General features: G+C 37.3%; 1 protein-coding gene across 1 annotated transcript in view; it reads right to left on the bottom strand.

Annotated features, from left to right (window-relative positions):
* The window catches only part of scfd2 (sec1 family domain containing 2), a 162,050-nt gene that overhangs the window by 2,119 nt on the left and 131,974 nt on the right, over window positions 1–27,957 (bottom strand). Inside the window, exons 6-8 of the mRNA XM_052097906.1 lie at window positions 10,926–11,071; window positions 1,917–2,051; window positions 367–486 (exon numbers count right to left, since the gene is read on the bottom strand). Of these exons, the coding sequence (XP_051953866.1) occupies window positions 367–486; window positions 1,917–2,051; window positions 10,926–11,071 (401 nt within the window). The remainder of the gene's footprint in view (window positions 1–366; window positions 487–1,916; window positions 2,052–10,925; window positions 11,072–27,957) is intronic.

Here is a 27,957-nt window from a genome sequence, read left to right as displayed (position 1 = left end):
CTCTCTCTCTCACTGTCACTCACTCACTCACTCAAACACACAACAGCCTGTCTGAGTAAATTATGCAAAAATAAATGCAGAGACAGAAAGATAGAATATATTAATGTCCCCCCCAATGAATAAAAGAAAAATATACACAAAGAATGTATAAAACACATACTCAATGGTATAGCTCATGACAAATTGTAGGCTTTTGTGTTTCTGGCCTGATATTATCATTGTTAAAAATCCTTGTTGATTTTTCATTTAATGATGTTTCTTAGATTCACATGAATGTCAATTACCACTATACGGTAAGAGAGGTTCATACTTAAGGCTATATAACGCTTGTGTTTATAATAAGAAAAGATCAGTGTGACTTCCCACCTGAGTGCCTGATTTATGGGTGGAGACAACTTCACGAATGAGGCGGAGTTCTGATGGTGTTACACCACCCACCAGGAAGAGAAACAGCAGAGGGTGATCACTTGGGTGGGGCCGATTGACCTGCAAGGAAAGAGTATTAAAGTCTTAAAAGGAAGATTTACATATCAAGTCTATTACAACTAATCTAAAATCTCTTTTATTGTAGCTGCAGTTTTTGATGTTTATGTTCCCTAGAGTTTAAAAGCTCTAGGTTGGTAACTAGAATGTTGTAGGTTTGATTCCCGCAAGGGGCAATTTATGAGTTACCATTTTGCCCTTGAGCAGTACCACAGGTTGTTACAGGGGGAAATGTACTTACAAGTGTACGGAAGGTAACATAGGTAATTTAAAGCTAAATTCCAACCCGATCTCATGAAAAGTCATACATAATTTACGAGTTGGATATTTCATATGGCCTCGCACAATGTTGTTCGCATTAACTCACATGTCTTTATCACGTGCAAATTCCCGGATGTGTAAAGCGGAAGTAGGCGTGAGTTCCACGCATGAGGCGTTAAGGACATGTTTATTAATATTATGCCCAAAGACCTTATCTAAACTTAACCAATCAGTAGAGTGTGTAAACATCATAGGAAGCTGTTGCGTCTGACAGTAGCAAGTAATTGTTGCGTATTAGATGGAAATGATTTCCAGCGGTATCACTGGCTGTGGTGAAAGTCGTAGGAATTCAAACGAGTGCAGTTGCATGATATCATAAGAATTAGCCAAATTTTAAAAAGTCGTACGAATCCTGATGATTTCGCTTGAGAGTATGTTCATAAATTCTCAGTTAATAACAAATAAATATACATGAACTGCCAGAAAACAGTTTTGGGCCGAACAGAAATTGAGAAGCATAATGAAATCAAAGCTCTTTGAACTTCGGGATATTAAAGTGAGTGCTAAGAATTAGCTAATGAAATTATAGTACATCCATAATTTCCTTTGAACCTTTTTACAGTCTCTTTATCATTCATGCTCATTCACTTTGTCTCTGTCTATGTGTATATTATTAGGTAATTCAGAGCTCAGTTGGAGGCCAGGGTCAGCAGTGGACTTTCCACACAACCACAGCAGGACATATCCTTCAGAAAAGGCACACATATGAGCAACACTGGACTTTCAAAGACAAACGGCACATGAACACACTTATACATACACACACCAGCACGCTTTCGCACACATGTTGATGCTCAGTTTCAGTTTCGTTCACTCAGAAATAGTGCAGAATCTTAAATATTTCATGTCAATATCTTTGGTTTAAAATTTTTGAATATAATTTTATTTCCAGGTTTCAATTACATTTTGAATCACAGATTTGAAATGTGCTTTCAGAAAGCATGTGCACTCTATGCATTTGTAGCTTTCATAGTAACGCTGAGCTGTTGATCTGACCTATCTGATGAGATGAAAAAATAGGAATGATTGCTGTGTTGAATGCGCTGAGTGTATTTGTTAGGTAATATTTGCATTATTGCATGTTGGGAGGTGTGAGGTTGAGTGTGTGTTACCTTCATGAACATGCTGAAGCCAGTCTTGAGAAGGTCAGTGAGCCCACCTGACATGTGCTCTATATCAGGACATTCACGCCTGTCTGGGACGAAGATCTCCTCAAGCACCTGCTTAAGGAATGGGCGATACGTTGCCTATACAAAGCATATGAAAATGACAGCTTATTGTATGTGCGTTAATGAATTCCTGGATATATTTTGAGGTTTTAATAATTATGTAAAACATACTGCGAAGAAATTATTATTTTCCAACTCCCACACAAACACTCCCCAGGTACCCCACAGTGTATGTTGATTTCAATAGGCCTATTGGTGTGCAAAAAAGCACAATCTTTCTGTTCTGAAAGACTCTTATTCAAGAGAACCTGAAGCGGTATATTTTTACAGCTGTAAGGATTTTAGAATATGAAAAAAAAGAAAAAGAGTAAAACAAGAAAAAACTGTGAGCATATAGGGATAATTTAAAGTGACAAACAAGAAAACACTTTTAAAATACTGAAGAAATATTATTCTCTTGCCCCCCTATTTAATGCATTTATTTGATTATTGTTTTAACACAATTAATCATGTAATAAGCACTGTTGACTTTGTGTTTCGTTGTCAGCAGGGGGTCGGCTCAGCTTAGGCTACATCTACATTTATCCAGATACGTTTGACAACAGCGTTTTAGTTTTCGAAGCACTCTCTGTCCACACTGTCGTTTTCAAGTGTCTTCCAAAAGCTGCTCGTCCACACTGAAACATATGAAAACACTTAAATCCCCTTACTGTGCATGCAAAACATTGCAGTTGCTTGTACGGTCTGAAATGCAATTGTCCTTGTGCTCAAACACCAGACACCAGTTCTGACTAAACTTCCTGTTGCCTTTAAACGAATACAATTTGAATGTTGTACAAAGTAACATTTATCTTTCAAAATGCTATCAAACTGAATATCAGGCACAAAAGCTACGCAATAACATGGGACGCCATCTTGATTGTTTTGGTTGAATGGATCACATGATTGCGTCACATAACCACAAATATTTCACAGTCCACACTACAACATGAAGGTGGCATTTTCAAATGTATCTACTTGCGAAAGCGTTTCAAAAAGCTCTGTTTTGCTGACAAAAACACAGTCTCAGTGTGGACGGAAGACCAAAACGTAGAGAAAAAGATGAGTTTTCATATGAAAACTATTATTATTGTGGACATGACATTAGGCTGTCCTTGGAACTACTAGGGCTGTACAGGCAATGCACCTCATCAAACCAACGAGAGCAACTTTTTCAAAGTTTCAATCTAATTTTAACTCGACAAAGCATCTAAAATGTGTGTTTATGGAGTGAGAGACTGACACGAGATGCAACCAGAGTGAAATGCTCCAAGAGCATCCATATGACGCATGTGTGTATATATACCACATACACTAGACAAACACTTTAAATTGCACAGACAGATCACGTCCTGTGAGAGATTCACAAACTCAATTGAAAATGGATTACTGTGCCAATAGGGAGGTTAGGGAAATATGCCAAAATATATTGAAAAGAAGTCAATGATATGGAAATAATATAAACAATACTTGATACTGTAAAGCCACTTTTTGTAGTCTAATCAACTGTCTACCACAATAATGAAATATATTTCAACACTTTGAATCACTATATTTATTGTCATATATAAAATGTTATTTATTAGGGAGCCTGTCACACAAAATATTGATATTTATGCGATTAATTGTGATTTATTTAATCAACAAATCACATAATTATTTTGATTACAAAAAAACCCCTAAAATGAATGAATGAAAACTAGAGAGGACCCAGTATTGGACCTTGAGGTACACCAAAGATGTAAATGATTAATGCTCACCAATCAGGTTTGCCTTATGTTTCTTTGTTCATTGAAACCAATAACAAACATTACCAAACAATTTATTTTACGAGAAGAACATTACAAGATGACATGAAGAACAAAAGCAAAATGGTTGAGCTGCCTTAACTTTAATTACTTTTCCTGTAATGTTCTGTTTGCCATGTAGTGAGTGATTGTGGGGGCTGACAAAGGCAGGTTTAAAAGTGAGGATTGTTTAGGACACTTATTATCTGTGGGCAGATAACAACAACAGTGGGGGCATGCAGAGCTGAACAGTCAGTAATGTGATGATTCATGATTTCACTGAATATGTACATATAGCACTGAGCCACTCTAATCTGCCCCTACTGTATAACTCCCATCCACACTGCACAGAAATAGCACTATTTCCACTGTTTGGGTGTTCATTTGTGTGTGTATGTGTGAGGGAGTGGATAAATGTTAAGCAGATGTGTGTGAATTTGTATGTATGATTGTGTGTGAGTATATACAGGTGTATGTGAGAATGTATAAAAAGGAGCAGAAAAAATATGCTTCTTATCTTATCTCTTTGGTTTTACTGGGAATAAAAATGAGGCTGTGAGGAATAGATTTACCATCTCTTCAATTGTTTATGTGCAGGGTTGGAAGGGTTACTTTTGAAATGTATTCCACTACAGATTACAAGATGTAAAATGTAATTTGCAACATATTCTGTTAGATTACTCAAGGTCAGTAAAGTATTATAAATACTTTGGATTACTTCTTCAGCACTGGTAGATTTTTTCACTTGTTTTGACTATAAAACTGCCAGTACAGTAAGACAAAATACACATGTTAAAAATACATTCTCTGAAAAAACTAAATATCTTATGCTGTGTTGTTTCTAAAACAAGATGAATCAAATTGATCTGTAAGTATAAGTATTTTTAGATATTTTTACAGGAAAACAATAAAAAAAATTATGATCAAGAATAAGTTTTTTGCCCTAATATCAAAGGTCTTACTAGAAAAAGGAAATTATGATCCAATGTGAATTTTCTTGATAAAAAATAAGATCGTGTCTGGCAACATGTGCATATAAAATAGTATTTTAGCTTAGTAAAGCTGACAATTTACACAAGGTTTATTTCTATTTCTTTTGCTCCAAACTTACTTCAAACTTACATCTCTGTCTGCTCATATGAATGTAACACATCATAAGAAAGTGTTTCACCGCTGTTCAAATGTACTTTGGATCGCATCATTTATATGTGTAAATGTTTTCCATCTGAAAGGACTAAATTAAATGAAACAAATAACAATAAAATGCAAAGTAATCTCTTCAGTAATCAAAATACTTTTTAAATGTAACTATATTCTAATTACCAATTATTTAAATTGCAACTGTAGTGGAATACAGTTACTGATATTTTGTATTTTAAATACGTATTACTTGTATTTCGTTACTCCCTGGCTTTTCTAAATGGGATAATTGCTAATGTTAGTCACAATTCTGAACATAAATGAGTGATGGATGGCCCATTATTAGCCCCTCCCACTTTGGATGTGTACATATAAGGGCAGATGGTGGAAGCCGTGGTTGTTTATAACAGGAGCATATAAATGATAAATAAAATCACATTTGACCTTTAAACTCCCCCACATCAGGCAGAAAAAAACAACTCGGTAAACAGCACACTATTCAACAACACTGGAACTTCTGTTCAACACACACACACACGTATGCTGTCACGACAAACAACCTGAATAGAAAAACATCCACATTTGCAATAACACTGAATATGTATTGCCTATGTTTGGCCATCTAATGAGTCATTTGAGAACCCACACCACCAATTATTACAAACTCAAAACAATTCAATTAATTGCATTAACACCAGCACAAAACAATGATTTACCTTCCCAGATCACAGTGACAGTGACATCACAGGCCTCTGATGTGTTTGTCAACACTTGAGCTGTATAACTTGATGAAGATGAGGGGGAGATGCAGCTTAATTTAAATACATAAACCATAATCAAACAGAAAAAAAACATGCATTATTATGCAGTAATCTTCACTACACGCCTTTAATATATCTACTAAAGCCCAGATATTTTTATTTCTTCAAGTCAAGGAAGTGAAAATCCATTGCGTACAGTATAATCTAAGGCTGAATCAATGAAACAAACAGCGATTTTACAAAATTAAAAAAGTGTTTTTTTAAAATGTTTTATTTAATTACATCATTTGCAATACTTCATGGAATTTTACTTTGTGCCTATGTGAAAGACGGTAAGTACACAATCTTGTACCTTTGTCTTTATGTCCAATTTTCAAACATGTTTTTGCCTCAAAACAAAGTTTGTAGTTTAATGATTCACCTCGTTGCTGGTTGCTTTGGTTCATGATTTACAAATCGTTTATGGCAGATTTTATGAAAAGCCTATGGAAAAAATAAATAGGAGAAATATTTCCAGAACCCAGATGGCTGAAAAAGTGAGCAGGCACTGTTGCACTTTAATAAACGTTTGGCTGCAGTTTCCTTGTTAAATGTCCAGTGGGGGGTGCCAAAAACAAGTGAAATGATGTAGTAAGCAGATGAGGTGAATTTTAGATGGATATTTTAATGACTGAAATGTAACTCCCCAACCTAAAACTTCAGCCTAAACCTAACCAATAGTGTCCTAAAAGATAAATGAGACGTGAAAAAAACAGACATCCTTGTTCTTAACCAACACTTAAACCTAACCAATTGTGTTTTAAAAGCAAATTGGACATGAAAGGCCAGCTTTTCAGAGCAGCTTCATTCTAATCTCCTTTGTCAGTGTGTTTTTAGACTGATTATACAATATTTTATCCCCACTTCTATAAGCATCCACTTTGGCCTGACGAAGCTGCCTGTGTTTTGCTTTATACCATGGTTTTTCATTGATGTATGTTAAATAAGTCCTAGTAGGAATATACGTGTCCTCACAGAAACTGATATATGATGTCAAATTGTTATAGCGCCTCTAGTGTTAATTTCACCAGGAAACTGCAGCAAAACATACAGAAAGTGGCATGTAAAAGTCATTTGGCAAAAACGGAGATTACTAGGTTGCGTAAAACAGGGATTACTGAATCAAATAACCGAATCCTTTCTAAAAAATACGTATAAAGTACATGATGCATCATAAATCCAACAGCATGTGATCAGACAAGATGTTCCATTCACCAAGTTCTGTCATAAAGGTGTCTAAATAAATAAATAAATCTATTGCTTAGATAAATATAGACCACTGATGATGTAAAGTCATTTATATAACAGCTTTAAAATAAACCCAGTTTTAGATCAAATATTCTTCAAATTAGTAGGCTAAAAAAACAATATTGAAAACTCATGTTACTCTTTAGATGGGTGACTCATATATTTGCATGGACTTTACTAGTGTCTGGTAGAGAGGTGGATTGTCAAGAGAATCTGTCCTGCTGCTCTGCTCGTAGACAGAATAGTAAAAGGTTTATCTTGTGTCCTCACTGGTTATGTCACAGAAAAGAAGGAAAATCTAAAAATGTTCTTTGTTCTGGGTATGTGTGTTAACTATGTTGTTGGACTACAGTGACTCAGTGAATAGCTCTCACTCGTGAGATACAAACTACATATAAACTGAGTTATGATGACAGAATATATTAGCAAGGAACATTCTTGGACTGTGTGTTTTGCCAAAGTCACGTAGTGTACCAAACCTATCCAATTTAACTCATCTGTTTAGCATCCACCACTAGAGAGGGGCTATGTTTGTACTTATGTAAAAACACACATTTAGATGTGTGAGCTTCAGTGTTGATGTCTGTGCTTTTGTGTATGACAGTGGAAAAGCTGTCAAGTCTGTGTCTCAGTAAATATACACTCTAATTTATTTATGACTGATGTGTGTCAAACAGATTATTATTTCTCCTTTATTCTCAGATTGCCTTGTTTCAGAGCAAATACATACAGCCATTGTCCATAATGACCATGGTGTCAAGACACCAAATAAACACAATAACAGTAGTCCATATAACTTGTGTGATATATTCAAGTCTTCTGAAACCACCCGAAAGCTTTGTTTGAGGAACAGATTGATATTTAAATTGTTATTCACTGATAATCTTTAGCTCTTCTGAAGTTTGCATTTAGCCTATTGCCCAGATTCAAAGATGGTGTGTTGGCTTCACTGACAACACATGGCATTGGCTCTGTGTAGTAACAGAACACAATGGCCATTTTTAATGTGTTTCAGGAGAGAACAAGATAATTAAGGAATAAGGACTTCAATTAAAAAAAAAGAATTTTTTTAAACACTCCATAGATTTCATATAGTAGATATAGTTTAGGCAACATCTGCTTTGTGCATGACACAAGTAATTTTTCCAAAAATTGTTTACAGACAGACATTTTTAACTGACTATACCAAAATTCCAGTGGGTCAAAAGTTTACATAGACTAAGTTAACTTTGCATTTAAGCAGCTTGGAAAATACCCGAAAATTATGCCAAGCCTTAATTCAATTAGCTTCTGATAGGCAAATTGGCTAATTGGAGACAATTTGAGGTTTACCTGTGGATGGCATACTTTCAAACTCAGTGCCTCTTTGCTTGACATCATGAGAAAATCAAAAGAAATCAGCCTAGACCTCAGAAAAATATTTAAAAAGTCTGGTTCATCCTTGGGAGCAATTTCTAAATGCCTGAAGGTATCACGTTCATCTGTACAAACAATTGTACGCAAGTATAAACACCATGGGACCATGCAGCCATCATACCGCTCAGGAAGAAGAGGCATATTCTGTCTCTTAGAGATTAATGTAGTTTGGTGCGAAAAGTGCAAATCAATCCCAGAACAACAGCAAAGGACCTTGTGAAGATGCTGGAGGAAACAGGTATACAAGTATCTATATCCACAGTAAAACAAGTCCTATATCAACATAACCTGAAAAGGCTGCTCAGCAAGAAAAGAGCCACTGCTCCAAAACCACCATAGAAAAGCCAGACTACAGTTTGCATGTGCACATGGGGACAAATACATTTTCTCTGGTCTAATGAAACAAAAGTTTAACTGTTTGGCCATAATGACGATTGTTATGTTTGGAGGAAAAAGGGCGAAGTTTGGGCATGAAGCATGGGGGTGGCAGAATCATGTTGTGGGGGTGCTTGTCTGCAGGAAGGACTGGTGCACTTCACTAAATAGATGGCATCATGTGGAAGGAAAATTATGTGTTTATATTGAAGCAAAATCTCAAGACATCAGCCAGGAAGTTAAAGCTTGGTTGCAAATGGGTCTTCCAAATGGACAGTGACCCCAAGCATACCTCCAAAGTTGTGGCAAAATAGCTTAAGAACAACAAAGTCAAGATATTGGAGTAGCCATCACAAAGCCTCAATCTGATCAGAACTGAAAAAGAGTGTGCGAGCAAGGAGAAGCTTGTGGAAGGCTACCCAAAACGTTTGAACCAAGTTAAACAATTTAAAAGCAATGTTATCAAATACTAACAAAGTGTATGTAAACTTTTGACCCACAAGGAATGTGATGTAAGGAATAAAAGATTAAATATATCATTCTCTCTACTCTACTACTGACATTTCATATTCTTAAAATAAAGTAGTGATCCTAACTGACCTAAGACAGGAAATGTTTTCTACGATTAAATGTTAGGAATTGTGAAAAACTGAGTTTAAATGTATCTGACGAAGGTGTATGTACATTTCGGACTTGTAAATAATGAAAGAATTTTCATTTTTGGGTGAACTATCCCTTATTTTATTTTATTTTTGGAATTCAATCTTGCATCATAAGTGATGTCATTAAGGGAAACCAAAGACATGCATATACACACACACACACACACACACAGATTTGAAGTGTGCCAAAACGCTTTTATATTCCTCCAGCACTTACATTTTGTCCATTCCTCATTCATTAAACTTATTTCCAAAGTCAACATAGCATTTTCCACTGCCAGTTTAAAATGTGTATTACTTAGTGCGGTTCAAAGCCTTTGTAAGGGTTAAATATCTAAAGGCAAACAGCTGCCAAATGGCTTTTCTTCCCAACAGTGTTTTTCCGAGTTTTTATTCTAGCACAATAGTGTTTGACAAATACTTTGACAAACAAATTCTGACAACAATTTCTTCCAGGGCAAAAACAAGATTACAAAAACAAAAAAAAAAAAAAAATAGTTTTGATGAAAAACACTAGAACAAAATGTTCTAACATGATCCCTACTAAATTATAAGGCAAAAAAGTGCAGACTGTTAGTCATATAGTCTCACATAACCAGCTTGGGGAATAAAGTCTGGTCATCATTGCAGCTTATTCTGGCCAAGAACCATCCAGAAAGTAAAGCCATATATGAAGAAATGTGTATAATATCTGTATGAATCATTTGCTCAGTGTTGTTCAGATACAAGCAGGGTCCAAAATGTTTAGCCTCACCTCTCACACCTGGTGGATGAATTAACATCATTTACAGACCACAAATATTTCTTATCAACCACAAAACTGTATTTTGCATTATTTATTATTGACAATAGAATTATTTACAGTAGCTTTTTTCCTTGCATATGCATGACAAACAACTCAGTGAAACTTCACTTGTCATAAAAACGTGAAGTCACATTGTGATTTTATTCCTCATATTTTTATTTTGGTGAATAAAACCGAGAAGTTTTCCACATATGTGTTGCTACATGAAAAACTTACCAGGCATCCTGGAAAAACCTCTAATGGTAAATGTTCCACTGATATAAAAGTTTTTAGCAGACATGTGAGTCGTGACATGTTTTCTTTAGTAGACTGTATGTCTATGATTTGAATCGCTCATGTCACTTACTATTCAACTATAATCATACAATATGTTCCAAATAAAGTTACCAGACAACCGATGAGCAACTACAGATTGATTTCCTAGCCCAGGTCCATTTTTACTCACATCTGGATCTTGCCAAGTGTTTATTTTTGAACCCTGGAAACAACAAGTATTTCTAAGGTTTAAAACTTAAAGAATTAAGACAAGGAAGCTATCAGTTACATGGACCTGGTTATGTGAAATTTCACTTCTGTGTTTAAGTTATAGGGAGGTCAGCTAAATGCTCAATCTCTGCCTTTGCGTGTTTGAGAAGTGTAAATTGTATTTTATATATATTTGCCACAAGGGGGTCACTGACCTGGTGTACTCCATCACTTGCAGTGTACACAGAGCTGAACTGCTTTAGGTGGTCTCGGGCATGGCCGATTCCCCTCAGCGTCTCAAATACACTCTCCAGAGCAGAGTGGGCTCGCTCCATTGTCAGTTCCTCAAGACCAGAGACTCCTACACACACACAGATATAGAGGAGGGAGTTAGTGTCTGCACACTACAATAGTGCAAATATAATAACCACTCTTTCTTTCTGATGACACATAAAACATTTATGTTCATTGAGGAGATATACACAATGTCATAAATTGCATGATTTAAATATACAATGATTACCAAAGTCCATGTTATTACTTTATATGCAAGCAAAAATACGAAGACGTTCGTTTTTATAATGGTGGGGAATTTACATTGATTTCTATTGTTTTTATACAGAGCTAATTATATTTTCTGTCCCCTAAATATAACCTTCACACAAACATTTTTGCATTTTATTTTATTTTACTATTTTTTTGTTTGTTAAATCACTTTCCTCATGGAGATTGGTCCCCACAAAGCAATGTAAGGTTTGCCAATCAGTTTCTTGAAAGGCAACACACAGAACCAGTCTCAGACTGGTGGTCAAATCTAGCAAAGCACTTCTAAAACATTTAATGCCAAGGGCTCCAAAATATGATGGTACTATTGCAGGGCCCCCCTTCCTGAGAAATAAAATCAGCTATATATTTTCATGTATAAAGACCAATTGATAATGTGTGAGAAAAAAGTAAGAGTGATATTATAAAAATGTATTGTTTGCAAAATAAAATACTTGGCTTTATATTGCCACTCTACTGAAGCCTAAACAAATGGTGCAATTACATCTGGAAAATATTTACTTTCTATCAAACTAACAAATATATATATATATATACACACACCTGTATATATAAAACATTTGGTGCAGATTATATTATTTATTATTTACTTGGTATAGGCCAATATACAACATTACCCTCAAATATATCAAATAAAAAATATCAAACTGACAATATATCTTTTTTTGTCTAGTGCCCACTATTACTAGATTAGTGTTACAAATATAAACATATTTCTAATTCAATTGAAAGCTATTTGCAGGCCCTGTTAGGCCCCCTTGGGGTCCCCGAAACCCAGTTTGAAAATCCCTGTTCTAGCATTCTAAGATCTAAATTCAAACCTGATCCAAATACTGTACTTGGTGTTGGTGTTGAAGATGGGTAGAACCAGGAACAATATTATGGCAGTTTTAAGACTTGGCAGTGGCAACTCCTTCACACAGTAAAGCTTAGTTCTGGCACATCGTTAACTGTGGTTCCAGACTGATACATTTTTATGAGCCAAGAATAGGCGTTATATATATTTAGTCAGGCAAACGTTATCTAAAGATTTAGATCGAGAGTTTAGATTTTGTCTGGTTTCTTTCTGTTTCTCACATCCAACTGCCAAGAAACTGTTTCAGTAATGAGAACTCATGAGGAGATGCACACAAGACATTTTCACATGCACAGAAACAGAGACAGTCTATGTTGTGTGTGTGTGTGTGTTAGTAGGAGGTAGCATGGGCTGCACATTAGATTGAATTATGTTGGTGAAGGGGAATCAGAGGACAAAAGCTCTTTTCACTGGAAGGGAACAGCTCCTGAACTAATAAAAATTTAATGTGAACCCACTCAGTGTGGGAATAATACAATGACTTTCAGGGGGTCAAACCTTAACCTTAAAAACCTAAATAAAATGTCTACAGGTAATTTTTTAGGGGTGCAATCTGTTCAGGTTCTTGTGCAATTCATATTGTCTTTTCAGTAGTTAGCCAAACGTAGAAACTTTTTAAATACAACGGAAAAAAATTTGTGGTATATTTGCGCCATGTAAATGACAGTTTTGTCAATGTACAGTCTTAAGGGACATTCACACTGTATGCGTTTTCAATCAATTTGTGCTCTTTATTCACTGTTTTTCTATGTAAATATGCCAATGTCTTTGACCGTTGCACCACGTCCAGCTGTTTTTGAGCATCTTGTGCAGGAGTACCTTATTTAAAAAAAAAAACATTTAACAGCGTGTCTCGAGACACCTGCGTTCTGTTAAATGAGTTGTGCTGCATCTAACTCATCTGTTTTACGAGTGCGGTTGCTATGGTTACCGCCTCAAATTAGCAATTTCAGTTTGCAAGCATCTATTTATTGCCAAGTGAAAACTTTGACTCACTTGTAATCTGATTTCTATGATTACTGAAACATTATTTAAAAAAACATATGCACTTTTAATAGTTTTTACTATCTTTGCGGAGACTCAATTTTTTTTTAAATTTGAGTTCAGACCTCCCTAATCTCCTCGCCATAATTCTGCACTCCCTGAACTCAGAATTTGGGAAATAAGACCAATGCAGGAAAGGGAGAAAAAGAAAGTCAAGCATTCATTAAAAAGGAGAAAATGTGGACAAAGTGGTTCGACATAAACAAAGTTTGTTTTCATTCCAGTAGGAGTAATGGTGCTGAAAGCAAAGAGCGACTCAAAGAAGACAAATAGAGGATGGAACGTCAGCGTGCTGTTACCATCAGCAATATGGGCGGGTGAGGCTGGCACACCATCCTGTGCCTGCTGTGGAATGCTTGGTAATGAGACAGCCACCCATCCCTCAAAACTTGCACATGAGAAATAAGACATTCAGTTCTGCCAGTCAGAGACCTTTGGCCCTGCCAAACCTGCAGTCCTGGCCACAGCCGCGTGAACAGCTGGAGCAACAGACTTATGTAAGAAAACAGGATGGGAAAGACCCTATGAGTGATCCATCAGCTCTGTGATGGAAGATTTAGACAAGGGACCAACATGTACCAATGCTAATAACAGCTAATGTTCTCACCTATAATGCTGAATGCATTAAATGGAGTGCTTGGTAAAAGTAAATGATAAAAAGCCTTAGGATTTTTGATCTAGGAAAGAATTTCAGAGAATTTGTGTGCTAATTTGAAACAGAGAACATAATGTGCTACAGGTCACCATGATACTCTTGTCATTGGTAGAAAATGATGCGAAAAAAAAAAAAAAAGAGTCCCAAAAATCCCAATTCATCATCACCACATTTCCTTGCATTCCATGAGCAACTCAGTTATAAGTATGACTTGACCTCTTCATGGACCCATACTCCATTATTAATCTTTTTGCTATTTATATCAATGAGCATTTCTGTACTATTCAGACAAGCAGTTGATTTTTGCTAAAATTAACTAACAGATCTAAACATTTTACTTTTTGATTTCTGAAGGTCTTTGATACATTTGATCACATATAAAATTCAGAATAATTACAAATATTAATTATGACATTTTAAAAACTATTATAACATAAAATAAGAGTAAAAAAAACAAATTATTTCTCCCAAATCAATTGTTTATTCTAAATTTTTGGACTAGGTGCAACAATTAAGTAACACAAAATGACAATTAAATAACATTTTTGGCCTTTCAAAATTATTCAGTGACCAATATAGCCACTCTTCTTTTCAATAACTGCCATGAGCCTTCCATCTATAGGGTCTGTCAGTTTCTTGATCTGTTCATGATCAACTTTCACTGAGGCAGCAACCACAGCCTCCCAAATGCTGTACATTGAGGTGTATTGTCTTCCCTCACTGTAAATCTCACATTTGAGAAGGGCCCACAAGTTCTCAGTAGGATTTAAGTCAGGTGAGGAAGGGGGCCAAGTCATTATTTGGGTATCTTTGAGGCCGTTACTGGCTAGCCAAGGAGTGGAGTACTTGGATGCATGTGATGGAGCATTGTCCTGCATAAAGATTATGGCCTTCTCGAATCTTGAAATACCTGTCTTCATGTATTTCTTTGCCCAATCTTGACGCTTCAACTTGTGAATATATTCAGTGACGGTCGTGTAAGCCTTCTTGAACTTGGCCATGTCTCTGAGCACTTGGCACCTTGTACACAAAACAAAATGTGTTGATGATTCAGGGTGGGTGGGGGGGTGGGGGGGAGATAAAAAAGACGTAATTCTTCTGTGATGCATGTGTACTGTTGGACATTGTTAGTAGACAAATTAAACGAACCAGTGATGGCATGAAAAGGCTGTTTTAAGGAAGTTTATTTTCTAAAATTTCACATGCCCAAAAGTGCCTATAGTTCAAGAAACACCCAAATGCATGCTCAGCAGTTATGCAATGCCTCTTAGCACAATGTGGGACTAGGACTAACTATTAATTTAGGCTTCTAAAGCTGTAGGCTTCTCGGCGGGTCACTGCATACACTCACTTAAGCCATGCGGTATGTTTACTGTAAATGTGTTCAGTGCAGCAGGACATATATGGCTCTTGCATTCTTTTGTTGTGTGGATGGATGAGCATTCTAATGTGCCAAAGGAAAATTATGCTCTAAGAACTCTTTGTGCCCTTTGAGAAGTCTCTATGTCTGTGTATGTGTGTATGTGTGTGAGATTGTGTGTGTTTGGAGTTATATAACTCACTCCACAAATACCTATCGGGTAAAACCCAACACAAACAGCCCTCTGTTTATATGTGTGTGTTTGTATAATGCTATAATCTGCATTTGGTATAAATATTTATAAGGATAAGCAGGTTAATTCTGTCTGAGAGCAGGGAGCCCATCCACACTTTTGAATTTGCGCTTTTTAAGCAGCAAAAGCTGTTATTCCTGGTACATGAGAGACAAAGAAGAGATTTTTCGATCTCTGTTAGATGGCTCTAGAAATCCTGATTTAAGCAAGATATCAAAACACCTCTCAAATAAAAGGGGATGAGTGCATGACTCAGCTTCTCCTCTTGTCTGTCTCTACCCTCTCTTTCTCTCAGGGCATTATCTGAGTGTTATGACACTACTCACTGTCAGCCCAAATATAAACTTGTTTCATAAATAGCCTGCTAGCGGTTTGTTTTGGTTTGCTTGTTTTCTTAACCAAATGCCATGCTATTGAGCCTCTTGAGTCTCTCCTCTAGTCTCTATTGCTCTGTTGCTTTTGACAGCTCAGTGGAAGATAAGGATAGAGGGATGCAGGCAGATTCAGATGTGAATATTTGTTTTTTTTCCCCCCCAGAAGATCGAAAGGCACAGTAAATATTCAGACTGATGCAATGTTCTCTGTGGGAGCCATGGCAAATGTTGCAGGGTTCCCTGTTCTTCTATTCTATTCTTTTTGCAAAATGAATGTCTGTTATATTTCCTATTGACACACTAAAGCTGAAGATATAAATAATCATCTTAAGACTAGACTTGAGGTCTAAATATAAAAAAGAAATATCAAAATATAGGTGTTTATTTAGTAAAATGTGAAGCATTTACATTTTTAAAAGGATAGTGGGATTATTTAGAACACATGTGGGCTTAAATGGTACACATGTTTCTTATAATGTCAGGCGATATATAACAGAAGACCCAAATGCATAGCTGACTGAATGACTATTTAATGAAAGTCAAAAAACAGGGAAAATCAACAACAAAATCTAGGGATAGTCCAATGAAGTAACCAAGACAAACCAAGACAAAACTGTTTGGGCAAACTCAGAGCCGGGAGAGCAGGCAGGAGGATGCATTCTGGGCAGAGAGGGTTCCTGGATGTCACAGGAATGGAAAGTAGAAGAACTGGACAAAGAGTTGGCATTAACGAGACTAAACAAACTCAACATGACTTGACTTGACTTGACTTGACAAAATAAAGAGGCTAGAGTTGACAAGGCAACAGCACTAGACAATCTGTTAGAGTGTGTCAGACAGAAGAAGAATAAATAGGGGAGAAAATCAGAGGGAGGGAAGAAACAGGTGTGAGTGATCACACTGATTATGGAGTGCAATCAGCTGGGAGATAGCGATCACCACGAGGGAACAGAAAACAAAAACAAAAGGGAAATAAGGACTGAGGAAGAGGCACATAAAAATAGGAATGAAACCGGAGTCCTGACATAGAAGCCCACTCCAGACTTTTCGTGTTTGCTGTTAAAGGGGACATATTATGCAAAATCCACTTTTTTTTTTTTTTTTTTTTTACATAATTATGTGCCCCCAGTGTGTGTAGACAGCCACAAACTATAGTAAAAGACCATCCCCTCATTTCTTTTCTTTTCCCATCAATAAAAAAACAGTGTCTCCAAATGAGCCTTTAAGGCTTGCAGCCCCTTATGACATCAAAAGGGGAGAGGCACCGCCCACAGCTGGCGAAGAGATCCACCCGAGTAGCTTAGATCCGCCCTCATTAAAACCTGAGCGAGCATCACACAGTCCGCCTTACTTATCTCCATAGAGCCGCTTGTGCGTTCATCAACAATGGTCAACACAAGGCTGGATTTGCTTCAAAGCTAAGGATCAAGGATGGATCGATACAAACTCTCTGTGACCCAACTTCAGATTTGCAAGTCATTTTTCACTTACAAGTTTCGCACTTTATACTTTTTTTAATGTTTGCAATTTGGCTTTCTGAATTTGATTGTTTGCATGTTGCGTGAAAAACACTTGTTGTGAAAATAATTGTGTTTTGTGCATTGTAGCAACTAGTCCCTAATACCTTATTCCATAACAATGAAGCTGTAGCTCTGTTTTGGTTACAATATAAACTGATTTGCATCCTACAAAGTCCCGCTTGAGTGCTCATGCAATGAAGATTTTCCGTGAAATAAAACCGGTCATCATTTCAAAAACAATTATGTAACAATTATTATTTTCGAAAACTATAGCTGTTTTTCACATCATAACTCGACCTTTGTTATGCAAAATACAGTAGCGATGACTGACTTAGTGTGTTCTCTGTGTTATTTATAATTTTTTAACTGTTCAAGTTCTGCATTGTTGTCGTCAGGGTATCCATGGGACCAGCAGGAAAAGCACACCCCATTTCCAGCTCCTTTGCATTTAAAGCTACAGACACTAAAACAGCCCATTTAGAACAGGGCTACAAAACAGGGGTATAAAGGCATGGTAAAATAAACGACCTACGAGGTATTTTGAGATGAAACTAGACAGACACATTCTGGGGACACCTGAGACTTATATTACATTATGTAAAAAGTCATATGTCCCCTTCAAATAAATTAATTCAATTTTGTCAGTTTATGACAAAACATAACATGAGTGCTTAGATGAGAGATTAATCTTTAATATAATACTAATTTTAGTGGAAGGCTGTTCAAATTTCTATAAGAAAACATGTAAAACGTAGATTTGTGTGGGCTTAATTAGGTCACTTCCCCTACAGTAAGACGTGGACAGTATCATCACAAGACGACAATGGAGATGGATTGGGCATGCCATCAGAAAAGACCATGGGGACATCACCAGCCCTTCACTGGACACCAGAAGGGAAGCATAAGAGAGAAAGACCAAAGAACACATGGTGTAGAACAGTTGACAGCTATCTTAAGGCAATGCGTTACACCTGGGGAACCATTCAGAGGCTGGCCCAAAGCAGACAGGAGTGGAGGTCCTTCGTTGCGCCCTACTTGGTATGGCATGATGAGCAGTAAGTAATGTTTTGCTTGAAGCAATCTGCAAAGCATCCATATGTGTCACGGTCCCGTCACTCTGTCAATCTGAAATTTTGTCTGACAGGACCATGGCATCATCGTCTCGTGTCTGTCTTGTGAGTGCAAGATTTCGGTTATATTCCCTGCTGTGCGTTCTACGGTCTGTCCTGTTTCATGTCGGGAGCACGGTGTGTCTGGATCCTGACTTCCTGTCTGGTTCGGTTTCGGTCTGTGTCGGGATCCAGACACTCGTGCTCCATGTCTGTCTGTTATTGATGTGGGTGCATCGCGCTTATGTCATCTTGGCAGCATGCACACACGTCGATAGTTTGTCTGTCTCTCGCGAACATGGGTGTGCCTCGTGTCACGCTGTGCACCCGGGTCGCGAGTTGTCTTCATGTTGTGCTGAGGTTTGGTCACTTCGATCTAAGGTGTTGGGTGTGTGTGTGTGGTCGAACTCTCGCACAGGTTTTCTGTCTTGTTTTTGTCATCTGTTGTGTGAATCGTATGACATTTGCCTCGATCAGGTTTCGTTTAGTGTGAGAATGTGTGCCGTTGCTTTGTTTGGCATTGCTATGCATTCTCTCGTCTTTTAAGTCGGTTGGCATGGGTGTATATTGCCTTACTGGCTTGGCGATGTGCGCTCATGCCATTCGGGTGTTTTGTTGTCTTGTGAGAGCACATGGCTTTGTTTTGTTTCTGTATCGCTGCGTGTCTCTCTGTCTTCCTCCATACCCCGCATCCTTGTTTGCTTATTATTAGTTAATTTGCCTCACCTGTCCCCTGTTAATCAGTTTGATTTCTCTCCCTATATTAGTCTCTTTGTGTTTGCTGTCCAGTGCCAGTTCATCTAGTTTCCGGTGTGTCTGTTCCTCTCATGTTGGTCCTGTCAGTCAGTCCTGTTTCCCCCACCTGGTTCCTGTTTCGTTCTGGTCGGTCCTGTTTCCCTCTGCCCCAGCCTGGATTACCCTTTCATTTTCAGGGTAGTTTATATTTGTTTTTCCCCCTTGTGGGAGTTTTGGTTTGTGTTTTGCCCTTGTTGTTATTAAATAAATTCCCTTTTATTTTTCAACTCTGCATTTGGGTCCTGCCTCTGCATTCTTTGACACATAAGTACGTTCATGGAAATAAACCAACAGAATTAATTGATTTACTAAAATGAATCAGGCTTCCCAGCACTAACCCAAACTATGAAAAAATATGAAACACAACTGAAAAAATATAACAAAAATGTGGAATAATGCATACAGTAAATATATAGAAGTATCTCATCACAATTCATCTCTTGCATCTACAGTTGCATTTTACAACTCAGCTGCTGAGTAATCAGCAGCAGACACTGGGTATGCATGTGTGTGTTTACATTTATCCACAAACGGTTGTTTGACCATGTGCCAAAAGAAACAGTGGCGTGGGTGTTGGCTGTGGTTTATATGGTAATGGTGATCACAACAACAAATTCTGTGACACAGCCAGGTGCTGGTGTGAGAACAGACACGGAACACACACACACACGCACACGTGCATATCCCCCACATTCTCCTCTCACGCAAGCCGTGCCTTTGATATAAAGATGTGCGTATGTGTATGTGCGATAGCCTCTGTTTGTGTATTGAACTATACCAACAGGAGAACAGATTTACTTCATAAACACAAACAAATAGCCTAAATCTTCTTGTGCATGCTTGCCTGCTTTAACCAAATAACAGAGTACACAACAAGAACAGAGATGAGGCAAATGATTATAAAGATACCAAACACAGCACAGAACAAGAGGTGCATGTGATTAAAACAAACACCTACTGTTAAATGAATCAGTGTGCAAAATATGCACTAGTACACTCCTAATGAGATCTAATGAGAGAGTCACAAAGGTGTCACTAGCACAGAACTCACTCTTGCGAATACACGTCATACACCAAGATGTATGTGTAATGTATCCTCCTTAATTGTGTATGCTGATAAATCGGATAAAGTGAAATTAGTTGTGGCTCTCATGCACACTCACAAACACAAATGCTGCAGTCAGCCTGTAACAAAGCCAGTGGGAGACATCAGTTAGCCCTGTATGCGTCAATAGAGTAAAACAGCATCAGTCTTTCAGAATAATGTATTGACTGCATTAGTGCTGCTGGTTTTATTAAACCACAATTCACGACTTTTTGTCCGCTGAATGTGCCAACATAGTTTTTACATATTTGCACTCACACACACACAAGATGTAAAATAATGTTACAAACATTTGCCAAAATAATGTTACTAACTGTAAGTAACATTCTAGAATTGTGCATATATTTAACAAGTGCATTTATATTTTGAAAAGTCATCAAAACTATGAACTAACAGAATTGGGAAATTACATGAAATCTTAATTATGTGACCATGAGTTTTTGGTCAAGTATGTCCAAACAAATGGATCAAACAGCTACTGTATTTTGATGTAGCACACTTTGACTGCAAATATCTATTTCATGGTACTGCATGTCAAAGGAATATTCTGGGTTCAATACAAGTTAAGCTCAATCGACAACATTTGTGTAATAATGTTGATTACCACTAAATTTGATTTGGACTTCCTCCTTTTAAAAAAAGAAAAACAAAAAAGAAAAAATCGAGGTTACAGTGAGGCACTTACAATGGAAGTGAATGGGTGCCAATCCTTAGAAGATAAAATACTCACTGTTTCAAAAGTTCAGCCACAAGACGTAAACAATATGTGTGTTAACATGCTTTAAGTGTGATCAAATCACTTACTAACCTTTTCTTTGTAAATTGATATACAATTTTACAACTTTGCTGCCATGACGCGAAAACCTGTAATCCTGGTAAAGGACAATTTAAACTTTACAGCTCAAATATTACACAAGTTTTAAGCAGAATTAATGTAGGTGCTTTTATATAATTAAAAGCTTAATTTTTTTGGCTTTAAACCCTTAAAAAATTGGCCACATTCACTTTCATTGAAAGAGCCTCACCTGTAACCTAATTTTTATTTTGTATTATTTGTTTGAATATTCCTTTAATTTATTAACTGCATAGTGCAAAATGCCATATGCCAAAGATTCAATGTGAACAATCTTTGATTTAATTTGACTGTTTATTGAATGCAATGAGCTGTCTATTCAAATAGTAAAATGGTGAATCACAAACCCAGTAATCTGCACTGGAGGAAAGAGACTGACTGAACAAAAGAACCCCCCACAGACATTAATTTAAAAACAATCTTCGACTCCCAATAAAGTTTATTAGATGGGACTAAACAGAGCCATCTCCCTGACAACTCCTAAAGATGGTTCCAAATTTCCGGGCAGCCGTTCCTCGTGGAATTTAGACACCTCAATAAACTTCCTTCCTTTCTTCAATACTCCCTTATACCCCCCCCCCCCCTCCCCTCAAAGAGTCACATAAGCGTTCAGTCTCCTGCCTCTTTCAGAGAAATGCAGTCTTTGTTACTATTAATAGCCGTGCTTGATCCAGTAATCAAACTCAAATTCTATTTTAGCAAAGGTGATAAAGTGCAGACATATGTGTGTGTGTGTGTGTCTGTGCATTCATGCATTGTTATGTATTGTCTTCTTGACCCGGGTATTAAAAGAGACCTTTTCTGTATAATGTTAATCCGCAATGGAATTCTAGCTCAGACCTGGGCAGAACTCTGGTGAAATTCAAACAAAGCACTGTTGGAAAGTAAAAGACAGAGTAAGACACAGTGGTTAGCAGAGTGAATGGCAGTATATTGAGGTGGACACTGTTTGAGGGGTATACAATATTATATTACATTATTACAAGTCTAATGCAATATTACTAAATGATTACATGATTCAATGGTTTTAAATGCATTAATATGAAGAAGTACAACACACCTAAAAAAGTACTATGGTACAGTTATGTATAAGATGGCAATACCAGGGTACTTTGATATATACCATGGTACTGAATGATAACCATTTTCATGCACCATAGTACTTATTGTACAAGGTGCTCCAAGTTACTACAAACAATACCTGGTAGTGTATCATGGCAAATGTCCAAAAAAAGCATGATACGTTTTAGTTAGTGACAGAAGTCAAGAATCCTTAATATTGAAGTTTATACAGTCACGCCATTGGTTGAATCAATGTTATTGTGTCAGGGGTTGCTCAAAACAAACAGAGGAATTTTTTATAATGCAACAGAAAGCGTTTAGTTTTCAAGAATATTCAACAAAGTCCAGACCTGCAATGTACTTTTTTGCTAGTGACAAAGGTCAAGAATCCTTAAAAGTTTATATAGTTCACAAGCTGTTGAAAAGCATAGTCATGGGAATTAAATATTACAGGAGGTTAAGACATAATTAAATGTTTTAATTATGCAGTAAAAAGTTAGCTTTTGGTCACTATTCCCCTTATCAAGATCCAAAGGAAAACACAAGACATCTAAGCCTGGCTCAGGAAACTATTTAAATGACAGAAAAATGCTACACATTCCCATACTGACACTAATACGGATGCTGACTCTAACTTCCACTTTGTCATGCAACATTCTTCCAGCTCTAATCTTTAACAGAGCATTATATAACTCTATTTAGACAATCATGGCCAATGCATAAATATGTGCTATGAGAGTAGAAATGGCTTTAGAAGCAGTGTGTATGTGTATGTGTGTGTGTGTGTGTGTGTGTGAGAGAGAGAGAGAGAGAGAGAGAGAGAGAGAGAGAGAGAGAAAGAGAGAAAGAGAGAAAGAGAGAGAGAGATAGAGATAAAGGATCTGTTCCAAAACCTAATGATCGTCCTTTAGAGGCAGCATTTTAAGACATAATAGACATGCTCTCGACTCGACAGCTGTTCCAAAAGGTAATCTTAATTATACTGCCTCCTAAGATATCTTGTTTTGGCCAAATTCTAAGGTAGAATCACATGTATCCTTCCCCGGGTAGGCGATCCCAGAATGCACTGTGATGAGCTTGGCGGGAAAATAAATCAAAGCTGGCGGATGAAGCGAGAGAAATGTTGATTAAGAATATACTTATAATCCATTCAATACTGAAAAGTATGAATAAACAGTTTAATATGACACAAAACCAACTATTTCACCCAAAATGTGTGTGTGCTGTGCATACTTATGATCATTAGAGGATCACATCGTTTCTCTCACGTATTGAAATCAATTGCGAGTCGAGTCTTGTGCGCTGCACGTTAGGTGCGCTATTTGAAGGTACTGCTGCCTTCTTAAAACTGCCAATGTCAATGGTCAATGTGTCAGTTCTATGTTGACTGGTTATGATTTACATGACTTCAGTTGTGCTGCTAGGTATAAATATAGGAGGAAAAAAAATTACATTCCATTGTATACATTCCAATGCTGTGTGACATTAGCTTTAAACAGTATACTGTCAACTGTCAACCAAAACACAAAATCTATTTGAAATTACACAAAAGTGAAGATAAATTGTTCACAAAGTATGTTATTAGAGAACTGCAATGGCGCTGCAGACATCAGAGATGGTTTGTGTTCATTTGGAGTATTTCAATAGAAATGACCCTGGAACTAATCAAGTGTTACCCAAAAGCTGACAGGAACTATAAGCGGGTGGGACATGACATGACAATGCCAGCTCACCCTCATCATCTAAGCTGCCTGCACACATTTTCTTTGCTCTCTATGATTTCGGCCTGGATGAAGGAATCCACCTTCAGCTCAAACTTGCCAAGACAGAACTCCTAGTGATCCCAGCCAACCCGTATTTTGACCACAACTTCACTATTCGTCTTAGTTCATTTACACTAAAGCCAGCTAGGATAGCCCAGAATCTGGGAGTGGTGTTTGATGACCAGCTGAAATTCACCACCCACATCTCATTAACTGCACAGTCTTGCAGGTCTTTGCAACATCAGGAAAATCAGACTTTTCCTGTCTGAATATGCTGCGTGGCTCTAATTCAAGTTGTGGTAATTTCAAGACTGGACTACTGCAACGCATTGTTGGCCAGCCTCTCAGCTGGCACTATTAAGCTGCTGCAGATGACCAAGAAAGCAGCATCACATCTGGTTAGCAATCAACTAAAGTGGACTTGCGTCATTAAAAAAAAAAATTAAAAAAAATAAAACTTTCCTTGTGTGTCTTTTTCTTCTGCACTAGCTTCAGTAATAATCTAGCTACTGAGAAGATGGCAGTGCGATAAAGCAGAAATGGTTGACTTTGAATTACAAATTGCTTGCTATGTAGATGTAAATTAAACACATTCTCCATTAACACAACATGGACTTGCAAGAAACAACAAAGACCACTGTATTGTGAGTTGTTTACAAATGTAAAAATTGACCCGCCGACTAGTCGAGTACTTTGGTGGATGACTAGTCAACCAACAAATGAGTAGATGCATAAGCCATACTTATCACTAAGAATGATTGACAAGTGCTCTACAAACCAACATCCTGGATAGAAGTAATGGTGATTTTGATTAATTTCAGTGACTCAATTCTTTTGATTCTGTTCACCAAAAAGATTAGATCAGATTCGTTCATTGATTCGTACACTGACCATATCAACATTATGCCTTTGCGCCTGCAGATGGCGCCAAATGTCCGTCTTTTAAGTAATTGCATTGAACCGAATGCAGTCATTCTCGACCAGAACAAGTCTAATTAACCTTATCCTAATTATACGGTTGCAAATGTGTTTACCAGTACATTCAGTTCATAAACAACATGAACGAAATGACCAATTAGTTCAGTGAGGGGTGTATCGTTCATTGTGTCCAACCAATGAAATGCCACTTCACAGCCCACTCTCGAAAGCTACTGGCTCACGGTAAAGCCAGTCTTTAAAAGCACGACAAAGGAAGACGGAAAAGATGGAATTTCATGTCTACAAATGTATGAATACACTTTTAAAATAGAGTTTAAACACCATAACCATTTTCACCACAAATGGCAGGTCTTATTTTCCTATATTTTGTCAAATGCTGGCCTTAAAGGTGCAGTATATAAGATTCAGAAACCCTTGTTATTAATAACACCTGGCTGTTAAGTGAACTGCAGCCAGCTACCTGTTGCTTGTGCTCGTACACACATTCCATAGGGATGTGAGCGAGCGAGCATGAGCAAAAACAATGACATAAGGTACAAAGAGACTGAACGTGATCCACCTGCATCATGCTGGCAGATGAGGTAGCATCATTAAATTTACACAGTTATGATTGTTTACTACAAACTTTGAGACTGTATATTATATTTGACTCTCCTAAAACAAAGTGTGGATATAGGTCTGGCTATGCGAGACTGTAGTTTGAAGTAATCACTTTTCTTTGCATGATACATTGACTGGATTTATACGATAGCCAATGTCAGCATTAGCTAGCTAGCCAGCTTTATCAATAGCTGTTAGATCAATTTGGAGGATGATGACAGTAGCTGTTCATAAAACAGACTGTACATTATAAATATGTTGACACAATTCAGTATTGATGGGATTCCATCACAACTGTCATTTTGATATATTGATGCATTATTGTTTTATAATAATAGATTGTATATATTTTCTGTATAACCAAGTTACATTACACTAATAAATGGAGCTTTTTGCATTATCTTGAACATTGTCTAGCATTCATTTCATGTGTTATTGTAGTTTAGCTAAAATTACACAGATAAATTCTTATGGCACTATATTTCACATGCTTTACAGTCATGCGTTCCAAAAAGAAGAACGCCAATTCAGGGTCAGTTTTCATCCCCAAAGCCGAACTAATGCCCTGCCGATGTTCACTCTAGTTTTCGCTCGACCACGATCACGTTTCCGCTTAGCCAGATGAGATTCAGTAGATAAATGTTTCTTTTTTTTTTATGACCGACTGTTTCAGTGATGGTGCATATTTGTTCAACGGGTTGAACCAATGACATGCTCCTTCACAACGTGCACTCGAATGCTAGTGGCTCGTGCTACAATCAATCTTTACAGGCATGAAAAGCAGCAGATCTCACTGGCTTCAAAAAGGAGAGACATCAGTAAACCAAAAATAGTCTGTGTATGGAGATGAACGAGAACGATTCGTTCACATAAAAGATTTGTTCAAAAAGACTAAATATTACTACTGGATTATCTGTGGCAGGGTGGAGGGCAGGGCCGGGTCGTGATTATATACACCCGGTCCCTTATCAGGCTAATCAAGCCTCCGAGAGGGATAAAGGCCGATGGCAGACGGTGGTGTGACGAGAGAGAGATCGTTTATGGACATGTCTGTCATGTGTGTATGTTTGTCTTTTGTTTAAGTTTATCATTAAAACTATTATTTATATTGCCAATCCAGTTCTCGCCGCCTCCTTTCCATTGAACTGCTTTACAATCTCCTTCCTCCTGCACAGTGAAAATACTTCAGAAATCATCATTATGGCACACTTATTTACGCGATTCCCAGAAAAATGCCATCTACATTCCATAAGCTTGGCAACAGTCTTATGTTATTCATCCAGCTCTGTCAGTAGCTTCTGGAGTCTTCAACACCTCCAAATAATCAACAGCAGTGCTGGCTTCTATTCGGCATTCCAGAGGTGGCAAATAATATTCCAACATTCCATACTTTTCACTTCATCACCACCAAGGGTCTTGTAACAGTTTAAGGTAGGTTTTCCATAGTTTCTCCCTGAAGCAGTTCTATGTGTGGCAGCAGGACCAAATCTCAGACCTTGGAGACTGAGAAGAGACAGTTTATTTGCCAAGTATTGCTTGAGCTAGTAATTTGACCTGGTAAGTAGTTCCCAAGATTAACATAAATTATACCATTAACATATCATGTTATGAAGTCTGAAGGTAATACAATTGTAAATTGTAGTAAATATTGTTAAAGTTGTGTATTATATGGGAATATTTTGGCATATTACACATTACTTGAATGAATCTCAGGTAAGTCTAAAATCTATATAAACATAAGAAATGTACGAAACCGCCTGAATGACTGTGTGGAAAGTGCCTGTATTTCCAGAGTTCTAATGTCAAAAGAGTAATAGTGTCCTTTTATAAGACATATACACTCCGGCTCTTGATGAGGGCATGTGCAATGGAAAAAGAAAAACATTTTGTACCTGGCTATTTTTGCTATGATGGCTTGGAATTGCTTCTTGGGAAGTAGTGCTTGAAAAATGTGATGACCAGGAAGTTTGGGGTCAAATAATGAAGTCAACTGACTGCTTCCTGAACCTTTGACTTTCTGTATAAAGGACTGGTTGGGTCAAACTGCAGCCAATGATTACTTTCCACTAAATGACTGATTCACTGTAGTTTTGCACTGGGTGACCTACCCATAACAAACAATTATGAATGAGGTGAGAATAGACCCAGTGATAGCCGTGTAAACTGGGCGATTTTGCATGGGAAAGATTAAAATTCTTTACATCCTCTGTTGGTCCAAAATCCTCTTTGCTGTCGTCAATGTGTTTAGCTCCAGGGGCTGTGGCTGCTCCGTCTGTTCAATCACCCGACTGGCTGAATGGAAAATTAATTACAGTCTACTTGGCACTCATGGTTCTTGCACTCCACTGACCTTATCTGGACATGCCATCCATTCTGTTATAGTCAAGACCATGCA

The sequence above is a fragment of the Xyrauchen texanus genome, chromosome 30 (assembly GCF_025860055.1).
Source record: "Xyrauchen texanus isolate HMW12.3.18 chromosome 30, RBS_HiC_50CHRs, whole genome shotgun sequence".
In the NCBI taxonomy this organism is placed as follows: Eukaryota; Metazoa; Chordata; class Actinopteri; order Cypriniformes; family Catostomidae; genus Xyrauchen; species Xyrauchen texanus.
Note: the sequence above shows the minus strand (reverse complement) of the source record. Positions and strands in the feature narration are given on the sequence as shown.